We start from the raw sequence: 19,956 nt of genomic DNA on the forward strand, positions 1-19,956 counted from the left end.
ACGTGGCCGAGCCCGATGCCCTCACGTAAATCAGCCGTACCCATACAGAACTGCTAACTTCACCTGTCTGTTAACGGGGATCTGTACAGGTTCAGTCTGTATGTAAATGAACTCTCACAGTACAATCTTAATTAACAGCCGCAGCTTTCAATGTGCAAAGCAACCATCAAGATCTCCAGTCAATGGTTACTTCTACAAATCCAACAGCTCCCAAAACCAGCAGCTGCTGTCTAAGGGAGCCCACCACCAGCTCCTGCCTCCTGCCCTGCTGAGGGCTGTGGCATGCTTGTTTGCCGGAGCCCTCGCCAAGAGGTCCGGATCCCACGGCAGGAGCGTGCTTCACCCACGGGGCTTTTTGCCAGCAAAATGGCACCCACACTCGAGCAGCACAACGCAGCTGCACAGCCCCAGCCCTGGATGGAGGCACGGCTCCTGCCTGCCCTACACCTGGGGCACAGGGGTGCAGCCTACGTCCAAGGAGCAGCCAGCACCCTGCCGTTCCGTCACTGAGAACAGCTCTTCCCGTAACTCTGAATACTACGGCACATTACTAATTATTACTCAGATGTGTAAATGTTTCCAAGATCAAAACCTACCTGTCTGTGCACAGCACGTAATTACAGAGCAGAGCACTGCCGTACGCGCTTCTGTTCCTCCTCCACCCCACTCGGACCCGCAGCGCACCGCGACGAGAGGCACCCTGGGCTCGCTCCCACCTCGAGCTGCCTTTCAACAACCAACCAACGGCACACACCGCTCAGAACCACGGAATCGTTTAGGTTGGAAGAGACCTCCACGATCACCTCGTCCAACCATTTGGCACGCCCGCGGGGCATCACGCTGGGCTGCCAGGACAGGAAGGGGCTCTTACGAGATTTTGGCCTCTACGTCCCTGGAGAAGCTGATACTGCCACATGAGGATCTACTAGAAAAGACAAAGATTTTAATGACTCCTCCCATTAACTACAAAGATTTTAACGACTCCTCCCACTCGCTGCCCGGCCCAGGAGGCAGCGGCACGAGGCAGCGCTCCCAGGTCAGGAAGGACAGATGTGCTTTCTGTTCTTTCCACCACAGACGTGCTTTCTGTGCTTCCTATCGCAGTGCAGCTGGTGAGGTAAGGGAGGGGACAGCACCCAGAAAATGGCAGCGGCTGCGGACGGTTAGCTCTGCAACCAAGCTGTGGAGAACAGCACCTGAGTTCACATGATGAATAACAAAACCTTCGATTCAAGTATTCCCAGAGAAAGAAACAGGGAAGCGACCATGTTCCTGGAGATTCGTTTGCAGAGGTGGCCTGCATCCAGCAGTCCCTGGAAGAGCAATGTGCTGAGACGTTTGCCTGAAAACCCACAGCCTGGTTGTGCTGCAGGCTGGGGCTGGAAGCCCTCTGCTCCTGCCCTCACTGCTCGGGCGATGCAACGCTCAGGGATGCTCACAGACAACAGAAAACGTAGCTCACGTTGGCTAAACCTTTGCAAAGCTCTGGTAATGCAGTGCAAAACCAGTCCTGGTTGGTTTTCCTTCCATGCAATTTAACTTGCAGTACTCGGTAGAACACACTGCTTCCCACTCCTGTGCCCAGTGCCGAACAAAAGCGAACCCACTGCAGAAGGAGGTTTAAGTGGGATTTAGGATACGCCTTGAACTTCTGATGGCAGTCCACTAAGGAGTGGATCCTGCCCAGGCTGAGCAAGAGACTGCAACCACATGGTTTTGTCACGCACAGAATAAAAGGAAGTATTGTGAATTCATGCCAAAATATCAAGGGCTTTTCCTCATTCTAAATAAATAAATAAATAAAAATAAAGCAGCTGAAAAAAAACAAGAGAGCGGAGTTTTTCCTTGTGCTTTTGCAAGGTCAGACGCAGCCGTGCCAGCCGGCGGCGGGGAGGAACCTGCAGGGACAGGCGCTCCGGGGCCGTGCCAGCCGCGGCAGGGACAAAAACAGGGACTGCGCACCCGTGTGTCCCCTCTGTCCTCTCCCACTCACCTGCACTGCACGCCTAGGCCTGGATCTCCAGCTGCCACTGCTGTGCTCCTTGAAAACCACATTAAAAAAAAAAAAACAGATGTGAACAAACATACAGGAAAGTTCCCCCAAGTGCCACTTTCTTTTCACTTCCTAGCATGGCCAGAGAATGGCTCTGTGGCAGATGCCATAACTGCATACATTTGTTTGGGTTTAGGACACCGTTACAAGTTCTTATCACAAATAAGTTCTCGTCACCTTCAAAGCTATCTGCAACCCAAGCCAACTACTCCTCAGTATCTCTGCAAGAAATACTAGGCTGGAATAGGTAGGGCCTATTCCTAATTTAGGAAGGTATTAAGAGGACATGAGAAAATTATGGATCGCATTTTCCAGATTTTTATGGATCACATTTTTCCAGTCCAGTGTTGTTACCTGAAATCCAAAGGAGAGGCGCTGGAGTTGTACTTGCTTTATTCACAAATGCTTCATGTGTTACAGAGGTTTTTTAAGTTTTCCATTTCTCTTAATCAGGGTCAGCCATGACCTCAAGGAAGGAAGCCAGGAACCAGAACCCAGAACCAGAGCTTGTAAAATAGGGAAAATTTTGACCTGTGTTACTTGCCATCTCTTACCCAGTGAAGATTACATGTACAGCTCAAAATTTACACTCACCATTTCTACACCACTCCCAATCAAAGGCTTCTAACACCAAGTCACCCACATAGCTGTGCACCATTGCCTCCATCTCACAGCTGGGAACAGCATCACCGGGAGCCACACGCCCAGCGAGGTGCCCCAGCTGTCCCAGGGACACGGGCTGGGGAGCAGCAGGGGCTGGGGAGCTGAGCACCACGTTCGGTCGGAGCCTCTGCTCCCCCTGGGGGTCACCCCCAGCACGAGAGGGTCGAGGGAGGCTTCGGGCTAGGAGGCCACCCCACAGACCCAGTGAGAAAGCAGCACACGCAGACGCACACCAGAGCTCCACAGGCCCCAGTGGCTTCCGAGCACACGGCCCCAAACTGATGGGAATTCGCCCATCCCAAGGCACCAGCACACCCCTGCACCCCAAAGTCCTGCGGGGCTGCAGACGGCAAGGACAGACCGTGGTTGTGGTAGAGGAAGCACCACAAAGGTGGTGCCAGGCCAATTAGCACTGTTTGGACTCGCTGGCACTTAACAAGGCTACCGAGTCGTTCGGGGCGCAGTGGCGCTGCAGCAGGGACACGTCCCAAAGCTCAGCAGCAGACCCCGCCAGCCAGCCTTGCTTGGACAGTTCTTTGACTCCCTTTGTCTGAAGTGCTGACGGCCCAGTGCCTGGGTACACGGGAGCAATGTGCTCTCTCGAGGCTGACGGCAAACCTCCCCCCTCCCGTTTCTGTGGTTCTGGATCGGCTCCCAGGACCCTTTTAATGTAATACTCTATTTCGGTCTGTGTAGTCTTACGGAGGGTCGATGTTGCAAAATCTTCTGGCACGTAATTCCTATTATCTGCCTGCACTAATGCTGCATACGGAGCATTTACAGGTCCTCAGCTCTCTATTTGTACGGCTCCCCATTCCCCAGCCCCAGGCAGCAACGAAGCCGGGCATCTGCTAAGCAAGAGGGAAAAAAGAAAACAAAACCCAGAGATTTACCTTACTTCAGTATTCAACAGCACCGTCAGTTTTTCCAATGCTCCCGTTTTGCAAATTGCACACCACGCACTCCAGAAACTCTGGGAAACAAGCTGCTTCTGTCCTGTGCTTGCAAAGCACCATCTATACTTACAGAGCAATAAAAATTAGCTTAATTAATAATACATCAGCAAGAAAACGTTAATGAGCACCCAGCAGGGAAAAGGACTGCTGCCTAATCTCCTTGTGCGGACTCCTTGCTTTGGCAGCAATCAGCAACTGCATCGGCATTCCCGTCCCAGCGCAAGGAAGAATCTGACTCATCCGGGACCGCGCAGCAGCCAGGGGTTGCCTGTCACAATTTACGTTTCTCTTTAAAAGCAGACACTGTTGCATCAGGAGCGGCTCTTGGCAGCCCCACACCGACTTCCACTCGGGGAGTTTTTGTCATTTAAAAACGAATTTTGACTATCTCCGGGCATCCGATGTGTAAATACCCATAGGCGGAAGGGCCTCCTGCAGTTGGCTCTTTGGCCACGTCTGCAAAAAACACATGGTCCTGCTGCCAGAGCCTGCACGGGCTTCAAGCTGCCGACACAACCGGACCACGAGCACGCCGGGGGGAGCGGCACGGAGCCTCCCTGCCCCAGGAATATTCTCACCGAGAACACCCGAGCCCTCTCCCAGGGGCCTGCCTGCCCTCACCGTGCCCAGTCCAGCCCAGCAGGCAGCCAGGCTGGGCATGTTTTGAGGCAAGATGCTGGAAATCCCCTCTCCCAGCTGTTCCTGCCTCCCAGGGCAGGAGGCTGAGCTGGCAGAAGCTGTGAGCAGGAGCCCAGGGCACGCAGCTGCCAGCACAGCCGTGCCACCGGAGCGCATCCACGCCGGCACGTGGCCACAGCGCATCCTCATCAAGGGCTCTGCAGCGCAGGGAGGTTTCCTTCAGCCGATGGAAAAGCCACTGTCTCTGCCTTTCATTGTGAAGAAGGTTGGAAACAAAGGTCCAGCGAGGAAAGGCAGGTGGGCTGCTAAAACTGGCCGAGCCTCAGAGCCGACGTGGCCGCCCGCTCCCGACCACCCCGTGCCCTTGTCCTCCATGGCCCAGCCACGCCGGGTGCTGTCCTTAGGGCTGCTGCAAGGCTGGCCGGGGCGAGCAGGATCCGTGCCACACGGCAGAACCCTAGGCAAACGGCAGCAGCAATGTAACACACACCTTGGATCGGCATGCAGCAGCAGCAGGGCATCTGCAGCAGTCGGTAACATCCGAGTCTGCTGGCACATGGGAGCGGGAGGAGATAAAATATGTCTCCGAAGAGCCTCTGTGAGGTGAATCCGCAGGCATGGATTGGAGATGATATCAAAGCAAGCAGCTTTTAAGAAAAGCCATAAGCAATTAAAACCAGCGTGCTATCAACATACAGCTTCGTGAGAAGAGGCGCTAAACTGTTAGAAACCCAACTGCGTAACCACATCACCCGTACGAGGGGTGCTTCCAGTAGGGATGAGGCCTATAAAAGCACAACGTAATTCCAAAAACCTGGGAGTCAGGCGCAGAGTGTGCGGCAGACAACCTAAATCCCAAAAAGCAGGGGAAATACAGCTTGCAGTAACTGGAAACCACAGTGGAAATAACCAATGCAGAATACGATCCACCCTCGCTGATCTTTTGAAACGACGCAAGCCGGAGGCTGTGCTAACCTCTCTCCACTGTAAATTCTTACAAGTCAAAGCAGACACATCTCCAGCCAACGTGCTCGGTAGCAGTTTGTTTGCTCACTGGTGGCGTCTCCCTGGCAAAGGGGGAAGTTGATTAAAAGACAGCAGGGCTCCTCACCTCGCCTCTCCACACGCGCTGGAAGCTACGGGATCTGGCACCACAGCAAGAGTAAATATTACGTCTCATCCGAAGGCCATCCTTAAAGGAGTATTCTTCATTTATCCTCAAAGTTTGGCAGAGATGATTGTCTGCAGATCCTATAGGACATCTGCTTATAAACAATCACCTCCACATATTAAAGAGGTAGTAAAGCACTAATTTAAAATGATGCATCCTAAGAGTACTAAAAAATACACATCCTACAGACCACGAGGCTTTCAAGCATATGGGATTCACAGATCCTTAACGCGTAGAACACAGACAAGCTGACAAAAGCTATTACATGCAAGTTTGCAATAAAAACCACCTAATGTTTGGTTACCAGTTCAGCAGCTGTCTGGTGACTTTTGCAAAGCCTCCTGGATGTTGATTTCATTTATCAAATATTAATCGTGCTCCTCAATTAACAAAACATTCAGACTCGTGCTTTATGTGCTTGTAATCTGGAGTTTTATGTTCAAACTTACAGGCCAGTAGGATATGAGATGGAATCCTATAAACCAGCTAGCAGCCCGTGCTCTCCTGAACACCAGTATGGGCTGTTTTACATCGACAAAACCCTAGTTGATGGGGTGTAAACTTGCTGCCTACCCCCTTTGACATAAGAAATGCACCTTGGACATAAGAAACCTTCCCTCAGTTCTGCGGCACGGCACAGCTCTGAAGCCAGAGGTGTTTGGGCAGCTGCGTGCACGAGGCACCACCGAACGTCACCTTCCAATAACCACCTCCCCGTGCACCTTCCCAACTCAGCAGCTGGACGAACTGCATGATTTCGGAAACCCTTTCATCCTTTCCAAGTCCTCTACCACGTGCACGTTGAATTTCCCACTTCTTGACACAATATTATGGTTTTTGAGAGGACCTGACTATAGCTTCCGAATGCCTTCGGTCAGCAGTATGAAACATCCCCAATTTCTGCTGAAATTGGTTAAAACATCTGGGTAATTTGCCTTCTGGCCTCGAGCCCTTGGGAGAAATTACCTATTAAAGCTTCCTCCAAAACTGCAAAGACTAGAAACAACTGGAGAGGAAGAAGGCAGCTGAGATTCTCGAGAACCCAGGAGCTCATGCTTAAAAAGAAAGAAAAGAGAAAAAACAAACAAACAAAAAACCGCAATGTTTCACAGCGCTCAGGGCTGTGTTCAAGGCATCAGCAGATCCTGGTCAACAGTCCTAGTGAGACCAGGGCTCCCTTTGGCCAGCCAACATGCTGAAACACGTCTGTTCACATCTACGCTCAAGTTCTGAGATGAATTAGAAAGCCGAAGTAGCACTCTGAACGACACACGGACTTTTTCTCTTAACCGAAGCAAGGCCAAAGTACAGAATATTCCACTTCAGCCCCCCGGGCTGCAAAGCTCTCTTCATGGCAATGCTCGGGCACTTTCCTCAGGCCCCGTGGGTGGCAAAAGCCGTCAGTCACCCTGGCTGTTCTCAGAAGAAATAAGCTCCACGTCCCTCCTCGTTTTAAGACGATGAGCACGAGCAGGCACGTTTTCCTACAGAATCATGAGCCTGCTGGACTTGGCTCAAATACTTCGTCCCACATCACAGGTAAGGGATTGCTGTAGTCTTTGGGCTTCACTGTTATTTCCACTTACCTCAACTTGCTCAGCTCTCCAGCTCCCTGCTGCTGGTTTTGAATTCTTAGTGACAGCAGCTCGTAACCATCTCCTGGCTCATGCACTGGCCCTTCTGACCCAAGAAGCTCTAATCTCTTTGGATATTTTCATCCCTGTTTGCATAATTTTGCATCTTCCTGTAACAAATGGGATACGTCACTTACCTGGCTTTATTTTGAGTTTAGCCGTGTCGGCCTGGTTATCTCGCTCTCTATTTACTTCCTCCCCAGCTGTGCCACCTGCAGATTTCCTCCCTTTCCCTGCGCTCAGCAGGATGATGAGCCGTATGCAAACAGAAGTAGACCTGAATTTTCTGCTCTACCAGTCCATCCCACTCACTGCCTCCCTGTCCTGAGCTGACACTGCTCACCACTGCCTCCGAGAGCTCTCCCTCGAGAAGGGGATATGACACTGAAAAGGATGGATTTAATATTTGATAGCGCACCTCCAGCCCCAGGCCAGTCCCTTCCGCACCCGGGCAGCTCAGCCCCGCACCGTGTCGGCTCACCTTGCTCGGCAGCTGGCTGCTTCGACATGCCGGGCTGCATTTTTGAACAGCGACTGCTGCGTGGAGCCAAACCAGCTGAAACGCAAACTCGGGCAATACTGCCTGGTTGGAGACGGCCAGACAGTGGCGAGGATCAGGTGGGAAACAGGAATCCTCTTGGAAGAGCGCTTCCTGCTCAGGAAAGCGGATACATGGCACGTCCTTGGTACTTTGCCTAAGCTAGAAATTTTTAATTAAAAGCAGGAAAGCCTTTCTATTTTAGACACAGTGATACTAGCGTCAAGAGCTTTTATAAGCAGTTTATTCTGGGTTTATATGTATTTCACAGAGCTTGGCAGCCAAGCTAAGCCAGCAAACTCTTCCCCTCCCTGTCGGATTTACTTTGCCACTTGAGCCAGGCCCCATCCGTCACGGCGCGAGGTGTCCTGCCCACAGGCGGAGTGGGACAGCTCCCACATCTTCTCCCCAGCCCGACCCCAGGGCACAGACAGCTCCGTGAGCCTTCAGACAGACACGGAGGGGGAATCTCCAGCAAAGCACAGCTTGGGGCACTCAAAGGGTCCCCCGAACCCCTTGCAGTCCTGCACAAAGCACGCCCCCAGAACAGGAGCCAGGCCAGCAGAGCCTGGGGAAACATAACCCCCCTCCCCAGGGGATCCGGCCCCACCGAAAGGAGCAGGAACTGTCCCTGCAAGCCCTTCTCTCAATGCAGGTGGCGGAGCAGAGGTGGCAGCGCCTCTTGCTCACCCTCCTGTAAAACCTCTGCCTCTGTGGGAACAACCCCCTGCCACCTCCTCCTTTTCTGGGCCCCAGAGGCCCAAAACACACAGCAGCAGTGTGCTGCTTCAGCGCTTTGCGAGGGAAAGGCAAGAGGACCGCAGGCTGCTTCCAACCCCCCCACAGCCCTGCTACTGGAGCAGAGAGGCCATGAGGTGGCACTGCCCCAGCTCCAAGAGATCACAAAACACCAGGACAAGTCACACAGAGCGAGGCCCCAGACATGGGTTTCAGAGCAGGGACAGTGCAACAGCCTCAGCCCCTCGTCGTTCTGATATTGGCTGCTCTCAGGCACACGTGGAAGTGCAAAACCCCAGGGTACGGGCGCTGCACTCACTGCTACGGGGTGCTGGTGCCGGTCGCGGGGCGAGCGCCCACCCCGCTACCTGCCTGCGCGGCTCGGAGCGGCCCCGCCATGGAAGAGCTGCTTTCCTTTTTGTTGTTCTGCTGCTAATTGCATCTCTGCGAGGCCTTCTGCTGACACAGCTACGGCAGAGGGGAGAGCAACTTCTTCGCAGCTGCAGACAGACAACTAAGTGTGCAAAACTTCTCAAATGTGTACCAAGCCTCTGCTTCAGAAAGCAGAAAGAGCTACCCTGGTCTAAAATCACCTCTACACTAATAGAGCTACGTCCACAGCAAGGACTTTTATTAGTCTTACTACTTCAGCAAAGAAAAAGAAACATCATCCTTTCTAGCCAGCATAATTACACTGGAAGGGCTCTTTCAAAGTACAAACCAGGCCTTTGATTCTGCCTTGACTCGACAAACTGTTCTTCAGACGCTTCCTTCAGTCACGTTGGCTCAGCCACATCGGCTTAGCCTCAAACGAGCCCTTCAGTTGTTTTCTTAAAACTTCAGAAGTCGCATTTGCCCGTTCTGTTGTTATTTAAAGTTTGTGCCCGTGGAAGGAAAGGACGGTTTCCCAAGCAGCCTCTGTCAGCTAGCTCAGCACAGCCCAAGCACCGCTGGGAGAACTCCCGCTAGGGAAGGAGATGTTAGCAGCTATTTGGGGTGGTAAAACTTCATCAGGGGCCAAGGCAGGGTGCAATTTTAACATATTAGCAAAATAACCCTAAGGTAAAAGCCTCTACAGCAGTTACAAACTTTCCTGCCCTTACCAGGGGCTTAGTGTCAGAAGCAGGGAAGGAACTCCTCTCCTCGCACAAATCGCTGCTAAAATGTTTCACGCCGTGTTAAAGCTGACCCAACTGAAACACACACATTTATCCTGTGTGGGGGTCTCACATCAACACCGTATCATCATCCCCACTGCCCTAACGAGACCGCAGACAACTTCCGTCCAGCAGCCACAAGGCATGCAGGCTCCCCGGCAGCTCACAAAGGAGAGAAAGAGGACAGGGTTTAAAGCGCACCGAGTTTTCCTGAGGCGGCTCACTGACACAGACTCCGTGCTGAAGGCAGCGGCCCTGGGAAAGCAAAGCAGAGCCCTCTCCTCGCCTGTGACACCAGCTGACAGGAGTAAATGAGAGAGGAGGAAGGGCAGGGCAGGCCTGAAAGAAGCCCTGGATTTCGCGTCACCTGCAAAACAGAAAGCGGGAAACCGAAGAAATCGTCTGCGTGCTGGCTGCTCAAAGGCACTGCTCATTAGGTCCTGGCTTTTCCTATTATCACTCCTGCACTCGGTGGCCTATTACAGCAACCTCCTTCCAGCCAGGGACCCATGAATAGGAAGCTCTTTGACATGAGTGAATGTTGCCCCTTAATCCAGTAGGGAGTTCATTGCACAGGCGGAGGACTGCCTACAGCGTGCTCCCAGCACCAGCTGGCTAAGGGGATGAGAGCAAGGATCAAAGCCAGGGCGAAGCCGCAGCATCGCGAGCCTGATTTTCAAAACCGCTCGGGCTGGCGAGCCCTCGCCTTCAAAACGTGGGGAGCGGCCAGGTGCTGAACTCACCGAAGATCTGCTCTCAGCTCAGGGTGCTGAACAGTGGGGAAATCTGTCCTCTATGTGGCTTGCACGCCGTCTCTTCGCTTTAAAGATCAAAGCTGCATCTCCAGAAAAAAAGATGTTACAGATCTGAACAGATAGGAAAAAAAAAATGATGAAAAATGCAGTGTAACTTCTGAGAACCACTTCATTCAAAGCCACACGCACACCTTGCTTCCTGCTCAGCATGCAGGCACCGGCCTTCCTGAGGTTAGCACGAGCCTGAGGAAAAACATCGTGGCTTGAAGTCTGCGTTTTCAAGCTCACACCGAATGATCGTTTCGGGAAACACACAGTCAGATGATTCTCTTTACACTAGAACTGACACGCACTGGAGTAGCAGCGTCAAACTCAATGAACTTGTGCTACCATAAAACTTGCTGAGCGAGGTAAACTCAATCCCTCAAACTTTAATTTTAGTCCTGCATTCAGCGTAGGTCTAAAACATGTAAAAGCACCAAACCAGACGGGATATGAGAGACCTGCCAAAGGAAGTCAGCAGCAGAACCAGTCTCCGCAGCGGTGCGGTCAGTGACTACAGCTCAGCCACTCACCTGGCAGCTCAGCCGCGAGGCGGCCACAAGACACCGCCACTGCAGCTCTCCTCTGAGAGCAGGTGAAGCCTCGGTGCTCGCAGAGCTTCTCCCTCACGCCCCAGCCCCGCGGTTTGGCCAGGAGCTGGTCTGTCCCGCAAGGTTTTATCTTCAGCCCACGGGCTGCCGGAGCTCTGCCCGCAGAGGCTGGCGCGGGGGCTCGCTGCAGGCACACAGCGGGGCCCTTCCAGCCCCCCAGTGCCCCCAGCTCCAGGCTCACATCTTCCCCCAGGACCACGCCTCTGCGCCCCTCGCCACCGAGTCAAACAGCCCCTCGCTTCTGCTCCGTCTCACACTGCAGCCGTGGGACGCCAGTCCTTGCTTTCCCCTGCACAGAGCACCTAGTGCAGGCTCTAAATCCCAGCTGGATTTACAGCGACCAACTTCCTCCCCTCTGGCCTCAGAGGGGTATAAGCAAAGCCAGATCTGGCCCCAGATTTAACTCAACGTAAGGGGGAGGGGAGGAATTAAACTCCAAACGAGTCACCGTTCCCTCCCCATAAGCCATGGCAACATCTGTGGGTATTAAGCCTGGCCCTAAGAGCAACACCTAACGCTCCCCACGCAGCAGACCCAGCCACGACTCCTGGGAGATGCCCCCTAACAAAAGGTGGGTGTCTGCGTTTTTAAGACAAACCTGGGCATTAGGAGCTGCGGAGCTACAGGCCCAGTCCTGCCCCGGCTGTGGCCGTGCATCGTCCTGCAAGCAGCCCACTGAGGGAGCTGAAGGCGACACCAGGCCACGGAGCAACGGGACCACCCGCGGGCTCGTTCTTCTACCGCACCACAGCACTCGCGCCCGGCCATCGCCAGAGCCCAAAGCGAGGCAGCGGGACCAGGCCCTGCGACGCGGTTGTGACGGAACCGAGAGCAGAAGGAAAAAAGGCTCGGACAAAACTCGGACAAGGGGAGCCTTGCTCCTTTAATAAACGCACACCGTCCTTGTGGCGCTTCCCAGAGAACGGCTGCCGCCGGCACGGCCGCGTCCAGGCAGGGCCCCCAGCCGCAGCACGGCCCTTGGAGTGCGGCGTCCGAGTCCTACAGCCGTTAGGGCTGGAGGAGACCTTGACGGTTTTCTGGTCCAACCACCCCCTACCCCCACTGCCACCCCCGAACCCTGTCCCCAAGCCCCACGTCCAACCTTTCCCTGAACACCCCCAGGGACGGAGCCTCCGCCACCTCCTCAGCAACCCGGCCCAGTGCCTGACCGCTCTTTCCGAGCAGAAATGGCTCCTCAGCTCCAACCCGAGCCTCCCCTGGCGCAACTTGAGGCCGTTCTTGGTTGGGACAGGGCCGGGCGAGCAGCAGCCGAGCGGCCGGGGGGGGGGGGGGTGCCCGCCGTGGCCCGTGCCGGGCCGCTGGCCGCTGTGCGGCCGTGCCATCAGCGTGTGAGCGTGCACCGAGGCGCGTGGCCGTGGCACTGCCGTGTGGCCGTGCCACCAGCGTGTGCCTGTGCCACCGACACGTGGCCGTGCCCTCGTGCGGCAGCCCCGGGGCTTTGTGCGAGCGGGCGGGCGGGAGGCACCGCGCATCTCCGCACGGCACCGCTCGGCACCGCGCAGCCCCGCGGCCCAGCCCCGGGCCCGGCGGCCCCGCACGGGTCCCACGCCCCCTGCCGAAGCGCAGGGCTCGGGGCCGGTGACCGCCGGGTTACCCGGGGGCTCGGAGCATCCCCGTGCCGGCAGCCCCGAGGCCGTTCGGGCCCGGGGGCCGCAGCCGAGGCCGGGCCCGGGACCCTGCATGGCAGCGGCTGCCCCCGCCCCGCCGCCCCGGCCCCTGCATGGCGCCCAGCAGCGGCCCGCCCGCCGCCGGGCCCCGCCGGGCCCCGGACCCTGGATGGCGCCGCGCCAGCGCCGCCCCGAGCCCGGCCGGCGGAGGGGGGAGGGGGGGAGGGGAGGGGGGGGGGACGGCCCCGGACCGTGCATGGCGCCGGCGCCGCTCCCCGCGGCCGCTGCCGTCGGGGGGGGGGAACCCCGGACCCTGCATGGCCCATACCACCGCTCGGCCGCGGAGGGGTGTTACTTATACAGAGTCCCGGGCCGCCCCCCCCCCCCCCCCGCACACAATGGCAGCGGCGCCCACATTCTTCCCCCCGGAGGGGCCGGACCGAACCACGGCGCGGCGGGGGCACGGCCCCCTCCCGGCCCGCGGCACGAGGCGGCCGGCGCCGGGCCGTACCACTGCGCCCCCCCCTCCCCCCCCCCCGGCCGCCTTCCCCCAACCCCCCCCCCCCCCCGCCCGGGCAGATGGACGCCGCCGCCCGCACTCACCTCGGCATCCGCTGTGGCCATGGCCGGAGCCCCGGAGCGTAGCCCCGCCCCCGCGGCGGCTCCTCGCGCCCCGGCTCCGCCCCTCTCCCCTCGTTCTTCTCAATGGAGACGCTCCGCCCGGCAGGGCGCGTGCGCGCAGCGGCATGGCGGCCCCCAGCGCGGCGCTGGTGCCGTACGGCGACATGGCGGCGCCCATGGGGAGGGGGCCGTACGGCTGGGGGCGGGATGGGGACGGGGTAGGATGAGGACGGGATGGGGACAGGGACTGGAATGGGGTGGGACGGGGACAGGGCGGGGGGGGGCAGCAATGGGGGTGAGATGGGGACAGGGACAGCAATGGGGGTGGACGGGGAAGGGGGGCGATAATGGGGACAGGGACAGGAACGGGGGCGGGATGGGGACAAGGTGGGAGAGGGATAGGATGGGGACAGGAACGGGTGGGATGGAGACAGGGACAGCAACAGGGGTGGGGATGAGGGGGAGGGGGACAGGACGGAGGGAGAGCAATTGGGGTGAAATGGGGACAGGATGGGATGGGGACGGGATGGGGACACGGACAGGAATGGGGGTAGGATGGGGACGGGGTGGGACAGGGACAGTATGGTGACAGGAACAGGAACAGGGGTGGGATGGGGACAGGATGGGGACAAGGACAAGAACAAGGGTGGGATGGGGACAGGAACAAGGGTGAGGTGGGGATGGGGATAGAACAGGACAGGGACAGGAACAGGAACAGGGATGGTGACCTCAACCACCAGGTGCTGGCACTGTCTGGTGGGCGCGGACAGGAGGGGAGCGATGCGGCCACCCCACAGGCGCCATGTCCAAAGCAGGGGCTCCAGCACTGCCAGCAGGTCCCCAACACGTCCTGGTCCCCACCAGGGCAAGCGGGGACACTTCTTGCCCTTGCCCTCGTTAAGATAACGATCCACGTGGAAACAGAGCGCTCAGCAGATGGGGGGACTTGGGGACACAGCGACAAACCCGGAGCCAGGGCTGCGCTGTGCCGGGTCCCCTCAGTGCCACCACCTCGGCGGCCCTGGGGAGCACAGGGGTGGTCTGAGCGTTACCCGCGGCACCGCGCCCAGCTGGGCGCAGCGCACCACCGCTGGCCTCGTTTAGCAGACATCAGCGTCTCCCAGCCTGGGTGCCCAGCAGTGCCACCGGGGCTGCCCGCAGCCAGGTACCAGCGTTATGCCACGGCGTCACCCCCCGGGGAGCGGCCCCTCGGGCACCTCGTCCCACGCCCGCGGTCTTTCGGCTGCGTGGCGGGGCCGTGAGCACCCGTGGCGGGGATGGCCATCTCCCCTCGTGGCCACCTCCCCTCACGGCCGCGTCCCCTCAGGCCGGCCCCCCACGCCAGGGCGCTCGCAGCCGCTGCCTGAGGCACACCGGGGCCCTGCGGGCGGAGGGGCCGGGGCCCAGCCCGGCCTCCGAGCGCTGCCCGGTGCCGGCCGCTGCTGCCCCCGCCCGGCCGCGCCGCGCCGCGCTTACAACGAGGGGCGCGGCGGGGGGAGCCCGGCCCGGGGGGAGCCGGCACCGTCCCGGGGAGGCCGAGCCCCCGCAGGCCGCTGGGCCCCGCTCGGAGCCAGCCCGGGCCTCCTGGGGCAGGGGGGGGAGCGGCTCCCCCCGGCCGGGCCTTGCCTGGGGCTGGGGAGGGAGCCCCGAGCCCCTGAGGTGCGAGCGGGGGCCCCCGAAAGGCCCCGCACAAGTTCCCCCCCACCCTCACCCCCCAGCAACGGCAGACGTGGCCTTACAAAAGGAGAACTTTATTTACGTTTTCTGCCCTTTACATTTGGTGGTTAAAAACCCCCGGACAAAAACACACCCCCGACACCGTGGTAAACATGTAAAACTCCTCGTTTGTATTTAAAACCGCGTAATAAATCGCACAGAAGTATTCGGTTGTACAGAGCCGTCAGAAACGTTGCCATATAAAACCCCGAGGTCTGTAAGGAGAACCCCCGACAGGAATTACAGCCACGAGTGGCGGTACGAGGAAGGGCGCACGTGTTGGGCGTTCGACCCCACCAGTCCCTCCCGGGGAGGAGGGATGGGACGTGGTCCTGTTGCAGGCAGTTGGAAATAAATTAAAATACAGAAATAAAAACCAAACAGCCCCCAGAGCACCCTTCATCTTGTGTCTTAGAAAACTTCCTTCCCCAGGCGCTAGCAGAAAATATTTCTACAAAACTACCGAAAGTTCAGTGGAAAGCTGAAAAAGAACCCAACGTCCACCGAAAAGAACTGGAGGAGGCGTCGAGGCAAAGCCCTTGCGGCCCTCCCGCCGCTGCACGCCCCGTTAGCTCAGCTCAGCGCCCGGCTCCCTGATGCGTCCCCTGAAACACAGCCCCGGCAGGACAGGAGCCGGCCGAGAGGCTGCAGACAAAGGGAGGCAGCAGAGCAGCAGCGTGGTGGGGGAAGCGCGCCCGGAGCCAGCGGACAGCTTGATGAAGACGGATGAGAGCGGGGCAGAGGCAGCGGCCTCCCCCCGGCCCCATCGCACACAGGCGGGGAAGCAGCAGGTGCCAAAGCAGAGCTCGGTGGGACACAAACAGCGCTGAGAAAGCCAAAACTATGGAGGCTGCACATGTGGAGAGCGGGACGAGGACAAAGACATGCAGGACAAAAAAGCGGCAGCATTAGGAAGGAGCGAAGATATTTTTGGTATTTTCCATTGAATGCTGAGTTTGGAAACAATTATCTCACAAGCTTTGCTCACACCCCACCACTTCCCCTCCCCATTTCAAACAAAACGAACAAACAATTGCTTAAAAAAATTGAACCAGGAATTTAAATGAATTCCTACGTACTAACGTTTTCTACCCAGAGCTGGGTTCAGAAGCCAGGCTTTTCTGGTCTTTATTGTAGAAAAAAGAAATTCCCAACTCCTCTTCAGAAAGAAAGAGGAGTCAGGAATGAGGGGCCTCCAGGAGCTCCCTGCGACTTGAAGAGGTTGAAACCAGAGAGGCTGCAGAGAAGAGGCAGCAGCGAGGCAGAGGACAGGAGGGACGGAGCTCTCACCCCTTCCAGAGGGGCACATGCACCCAGCGATTGCTTTTCTGCCCCAAAAAGTACTGCTCAAAGTACTCACAGACCCTGAGGACCCTGCTGCCACAGCACTCGGTCACAACTGCGGGTAGCTTTAGGAAGAGGAGGACACTACCTCCTGCAGTCCTGGACCATTGTCCATGAAACACGAACAAGGCTCTTTGCATCAAGCTTCAACCCCTGCCGCAGGGCTGGGACGGGAATGTTGGAAACCACAGCGCTTTGCCAGTAATTTCTGTGCATTTGCACAAGAGCACGGCTCTCACAAAGTCAGGGTGCCACCCTAGGGTGCCACCCTCCTGCAGCCTGGCCAGAGCCGGCTCACAGGACTCAGGGAGGCTTCTCCCTGCAGGAGCTGCGCGTGCCCAGCCCTAGCACCCAAAAGCAGCAGCAGCCCCCAGGGCCTTGCCCAACTCCATCCTGTGCCCTCCAAACCCGCAGGCACCCCTCCCCAGGGCAGCGTGCCGCCTGCTCCTTGCTTTGCAAAGGGGCCACCACGGAAAGCAAGAGGTGCTGAAGGACCAGCCAGCTGCTAGCAAATATAAGTCAGGTGAGCAAGCTTGGCAGCCAAGCTCGATGCCCTGCCCATCAAGAACGCTTCTCATGCCAGGCACAGACCACCAGGCAAAGGGGAGAGTCCTAAATAATAAAAGCTGGGCAGAAGCCCAGGTTGAGCAGAGGCCGAACAAGGAGCCTTGTGTATGAGACAGGTCATGCCTCAGGCTGCTGGCAGGGACAACATCCAGACAACACCTACATGCTTCAGACATGGTATCACCAAACTCCGTGGGTATGGGGAGGAGCCTTCCTTTCCATTTTGAATAAGTTTCTTCCTAATGACTGTTCAGGAGAGGGCACAGGCTGGCGGTGTCCAGCCCTAGCAGCCTGACCTTGGCTGTTCCACCTCCATCCTCCTGAAGGATGAGTCCCCTCTCCCCTTCCTCCCCAGCACTCCAGCTCCTCCTTTCTGACCTGAACTCTGCAGAGTGCTGAGTAAGACCTGGGTGGCCAGCCACGGCTTCAGGGCATGGTGCCGGGGAACTGCACGCTGCTGCGGGGCAGTAGGGACTCTCTCCAGAGCTGAGCCCACGCGGAGCCAAACCCCCTCCGCCCGCTGGATCTGGGAGCACAGCACGGCGCCCAGGCTGTTTTCCCAGAGCTGCCTTGGCAGAAGTCACCATCCTCCCGGTGAGAGCAAAAAGCTTGCTTCGTTTTGTAAAAAATCAGCAAGGTGCATTCCTGGATTTGGCATGAACAGGCATATGGGTAAGCATCAGAAATGGATGAAAGAGCACAGCAGTTCTCTTCGAATAATTTATTAAATACAGCATTAAAATTTGTGTTTATGAATTCAAATCATTAAAAACAAAACTTTATCTCATATATATATATATATATTTAGGGACAATGACAATCATTCTTTCAACATTGGTGCATGTTGTGTCAGCACTGCTCAGAACGGCACCTTCTCTGCACCATCCTTAAAGCAGTTCAACACTTTTAAAATAAAATAAAACAAAATAAAAAGCATTTGCAAAGGAAGAGTGCAAAGCGGGGCTTGTCCCCAGCTGCCTGCCAGGGCTGTGCGGAGGCAGAGGCTGTGGCGCTCACAACAGGTTTGTTAGATATTGCCTGCCCAGCACGAGGAAGCGTGGGGACCAATTCTCAGAGGTGCCAAAGGTGCAGTCTGCAATTTCAGCCTTGGCTGGGTGCCTACAGCTCTGAGCTGAGTATCTGGTTTGCCGTTTCCTCAGCTCGGGCAGTCAATACTAAAAAGCTAGACATTAAGGAAAAAAAAAAAGCACAAAAGAAAAAATGTCGTTTTCAGTACACCAGCTTCTTCCCCTGACCTGCCAGGTCCAGCAGAGGCTGCAAATGAAGCGTAGCAGTCGGTGTTCCCACTCACTCGTTTTTGCATCCTGCTGTGGCTCGAGGTGGCTCAGGAGGCGAGCAGCAAACCAGTACCAGCTCGCAGAGAGCGCCGTCCCCAGGCCACGTGCACTGGTGGGGCACCACGGACAGAGAGGCCGCAGGCTGAGCCTTGAGGGAGGCTGATCCCAGAAGACTGGGCTTCCACGGATGGGGTCCTCGGGCAGACGCAGAGGTAGCATCAGACAGACTTTTGTAACTTGATTGTCGTGTAATTCTGGCCTGCCTAAGGCAGCAGCAGCAGGGATGGAGAGGGTATCCTGCAGGAGCAGGAGATGGGACGTGGGACCTGACTAGCACTGGTCGTCCTCGCAGCAAGCAAGGACGGTCTGTCTCCCGCAGGGCTTCTGAAAAATTATCCTTGCTGAAAAGGCTCCCCGCTGCCAGGGCCTGTTCTCCACTCACCGCAAGCAGGCAGCGGTCCAGCCCACTGCCAGGGGACCAAAGGCTGCCAGTCACTCACCCCACCACACCGGTACAGCGGGGGCTTGTGCTTCTGGCTCTGTAAGAGTCCCTGGCCTTCCAAACCTGCTTACTCCAAGAAACCTGTTTCAGCTACGCTTGAGACCCACGAGGACAGGGAGGGAGGGCTGTCTGAAGCGTTTCTGGAGAGCACATGGCCCACAAAAGAAAGTTCACACAGCCCAGCCTTCAACCTACAGCAGAGACATGCCAAGTCAGGAGCATTTCAGATAAGGCATCGCAGGTGCTTTGATAGTAAAGCAGTTAGTGTTGACTACAGTACTTTAAACACAGGCTGCTGCAGAGGGCATCCCTGGGGCAAAACCAATTCTCCAGCACCTGATGCAGCAGGAGACGGTTCAGACTTCTCCTACACAAACGCGCGCACACACGCGGGCTGCTCTGGCTGCCCTTTGTTTGTTGTTTTTTTTTTTTCCCCCCTCCCAAGAAAGTGACTCAAAAAGCCCAGGCTGGGATGTGCCATTTACCCTGCCAAGCAGCCACAGAGATAAAAAGACGCCTTGTGCTGTACCAGACTTTGCAGTAGGCAGGTGAACCATCGCGCCAACGGGACGCGAAGCAGGGGAGGCTAGTTGCCGTTGCTGATGCTGGAGTTGGCACTGCTGCAGCTCTGCTCGTAGGATGGAGGCGCCTCTGCGGGGGAAAGACAGAACAAGAGTGGTTATAGTGGGTGTTTGGGAGGCTCCCTGCACCCCGTTCTGTGTAACTCAGTGTTAGCAAAGCAAGCTGCTAACACACGCATGCAGGCAATCTCTCCAGCACCCTAAAGCCTGCCCCACGAGTGACACATCCGAGTGTCTCTTGTCAGCCCAGCGCTAACAGACTGGTTTATTCGGCCAGGACCATGCCACAGCGCTGTTCTCTGCCACCCCAGACAAGCACCGCTCGAGGAATGCAGCGTGCTGGGATTTCCCCAAGCTTTTCTGTCCTGGACAGTCTCTCGGCGCCCGCCCCCACAGCTTCTGTCTCCAGACCAGATGCAGGCCCACTCCAAGGCAGACATAAGATTTCAGTTACATCACTTTCCTGGCTCTGCTCCTGCCAGCCTCGCCACAAGCCAAGAAGTTTTTATATCTGTGGGAGGCTGAAAGCTCATTTCAGAACAGGGAGATCCTCTCACGATGAGCCTAGGGCAGCACGAGTGTAGACGTGGGAACGGACAGTAGGCTGTCACAGCCACGGGAGGGGACGCCTCTGGAGAAGGCAGGCAGGGAGATCTCATGATCCCCTCTGAGTCTAGCCCCCGGTGGGCTGACATCCCCATACTCTAACCTTTTCAGCTAGCAAAGAGACTCTCGTCATAGC

The 19,956-nt window shown here is 56.9% G+C and overlaps 2 protein-coding genes across 11 annotated transcripts in view; both read right to left on the reverse strand.

The window, feature by feature from the left end:
- The window catches only part of EHMT1 (euchromatic histone lysine methyltransferase 1), a 115,050-nt gene extending 101,796 nt beyond the window's left edge, over positions 1-13,254 (reverse strand). For 5 of the 10 annotated variants that reach the window (XM_035564755.2, XM_035564742.2, XM_050714684.1 and 2 more), the window contains exon 1: positions 13,189-13,239. In XM_035564755.2, the coding sequence (XP_035420648.1) occupies positions 13,189-13,209 (21 nt within the window). In that variant the 5' untranslated portion in view covers positions 13,210-13,239. Of the gene's footprint in view, positions 1-1,993; positions 2,042-2,407; positions 2,560-3,609; positions 3,729-10,292; positions 10,333-12,059; positions 12,121-13,188 lie in introns of those variants that run through there. The other 5 variants (XM_035564745.2, XM_035564746.2, XM_035564739.2 and 2 more) reach the window with 5 other exon arrangements.
- A 1,687-nt stretch (positions 13,255-14,941) lies between these two features.
- Positions 14,942-19,956, reverse strand: part of ARRDC1 (arrestin domain containing 1) — a 32,857-nt gene continuing 27,842 nt past the window's right edge. The window contains exon 8 of the mRNA XM_035564734.2: positions 14,942-19,284. Coding sequence (XP_035420627.1) covers positions 19,220-19,284 — 65 coding nt within the window. The 3' untranslated portion in view covers positions 14,942-19,219. The remainder of the gene's footprint in view (positions 19,285-19,956) is intronic.

This window comes from Cygnus atratus, chromosome 19, assembly GCF_013377495.2.
Source record: "Cygnus atratus isolate AKBS03 ecotype Queensland, Australia chromosome 19, CAtr_DNAZoo_HiC_assembly, whole genome shotgun sequence".
In the NCBI taxonomy this organism is placed as follows: domain Eukaryota; kingdom Metazoa; phylum Chordata; class Aves; order Anseriformes; family Anatidae; genus Cygnus; species Cygnus atratus.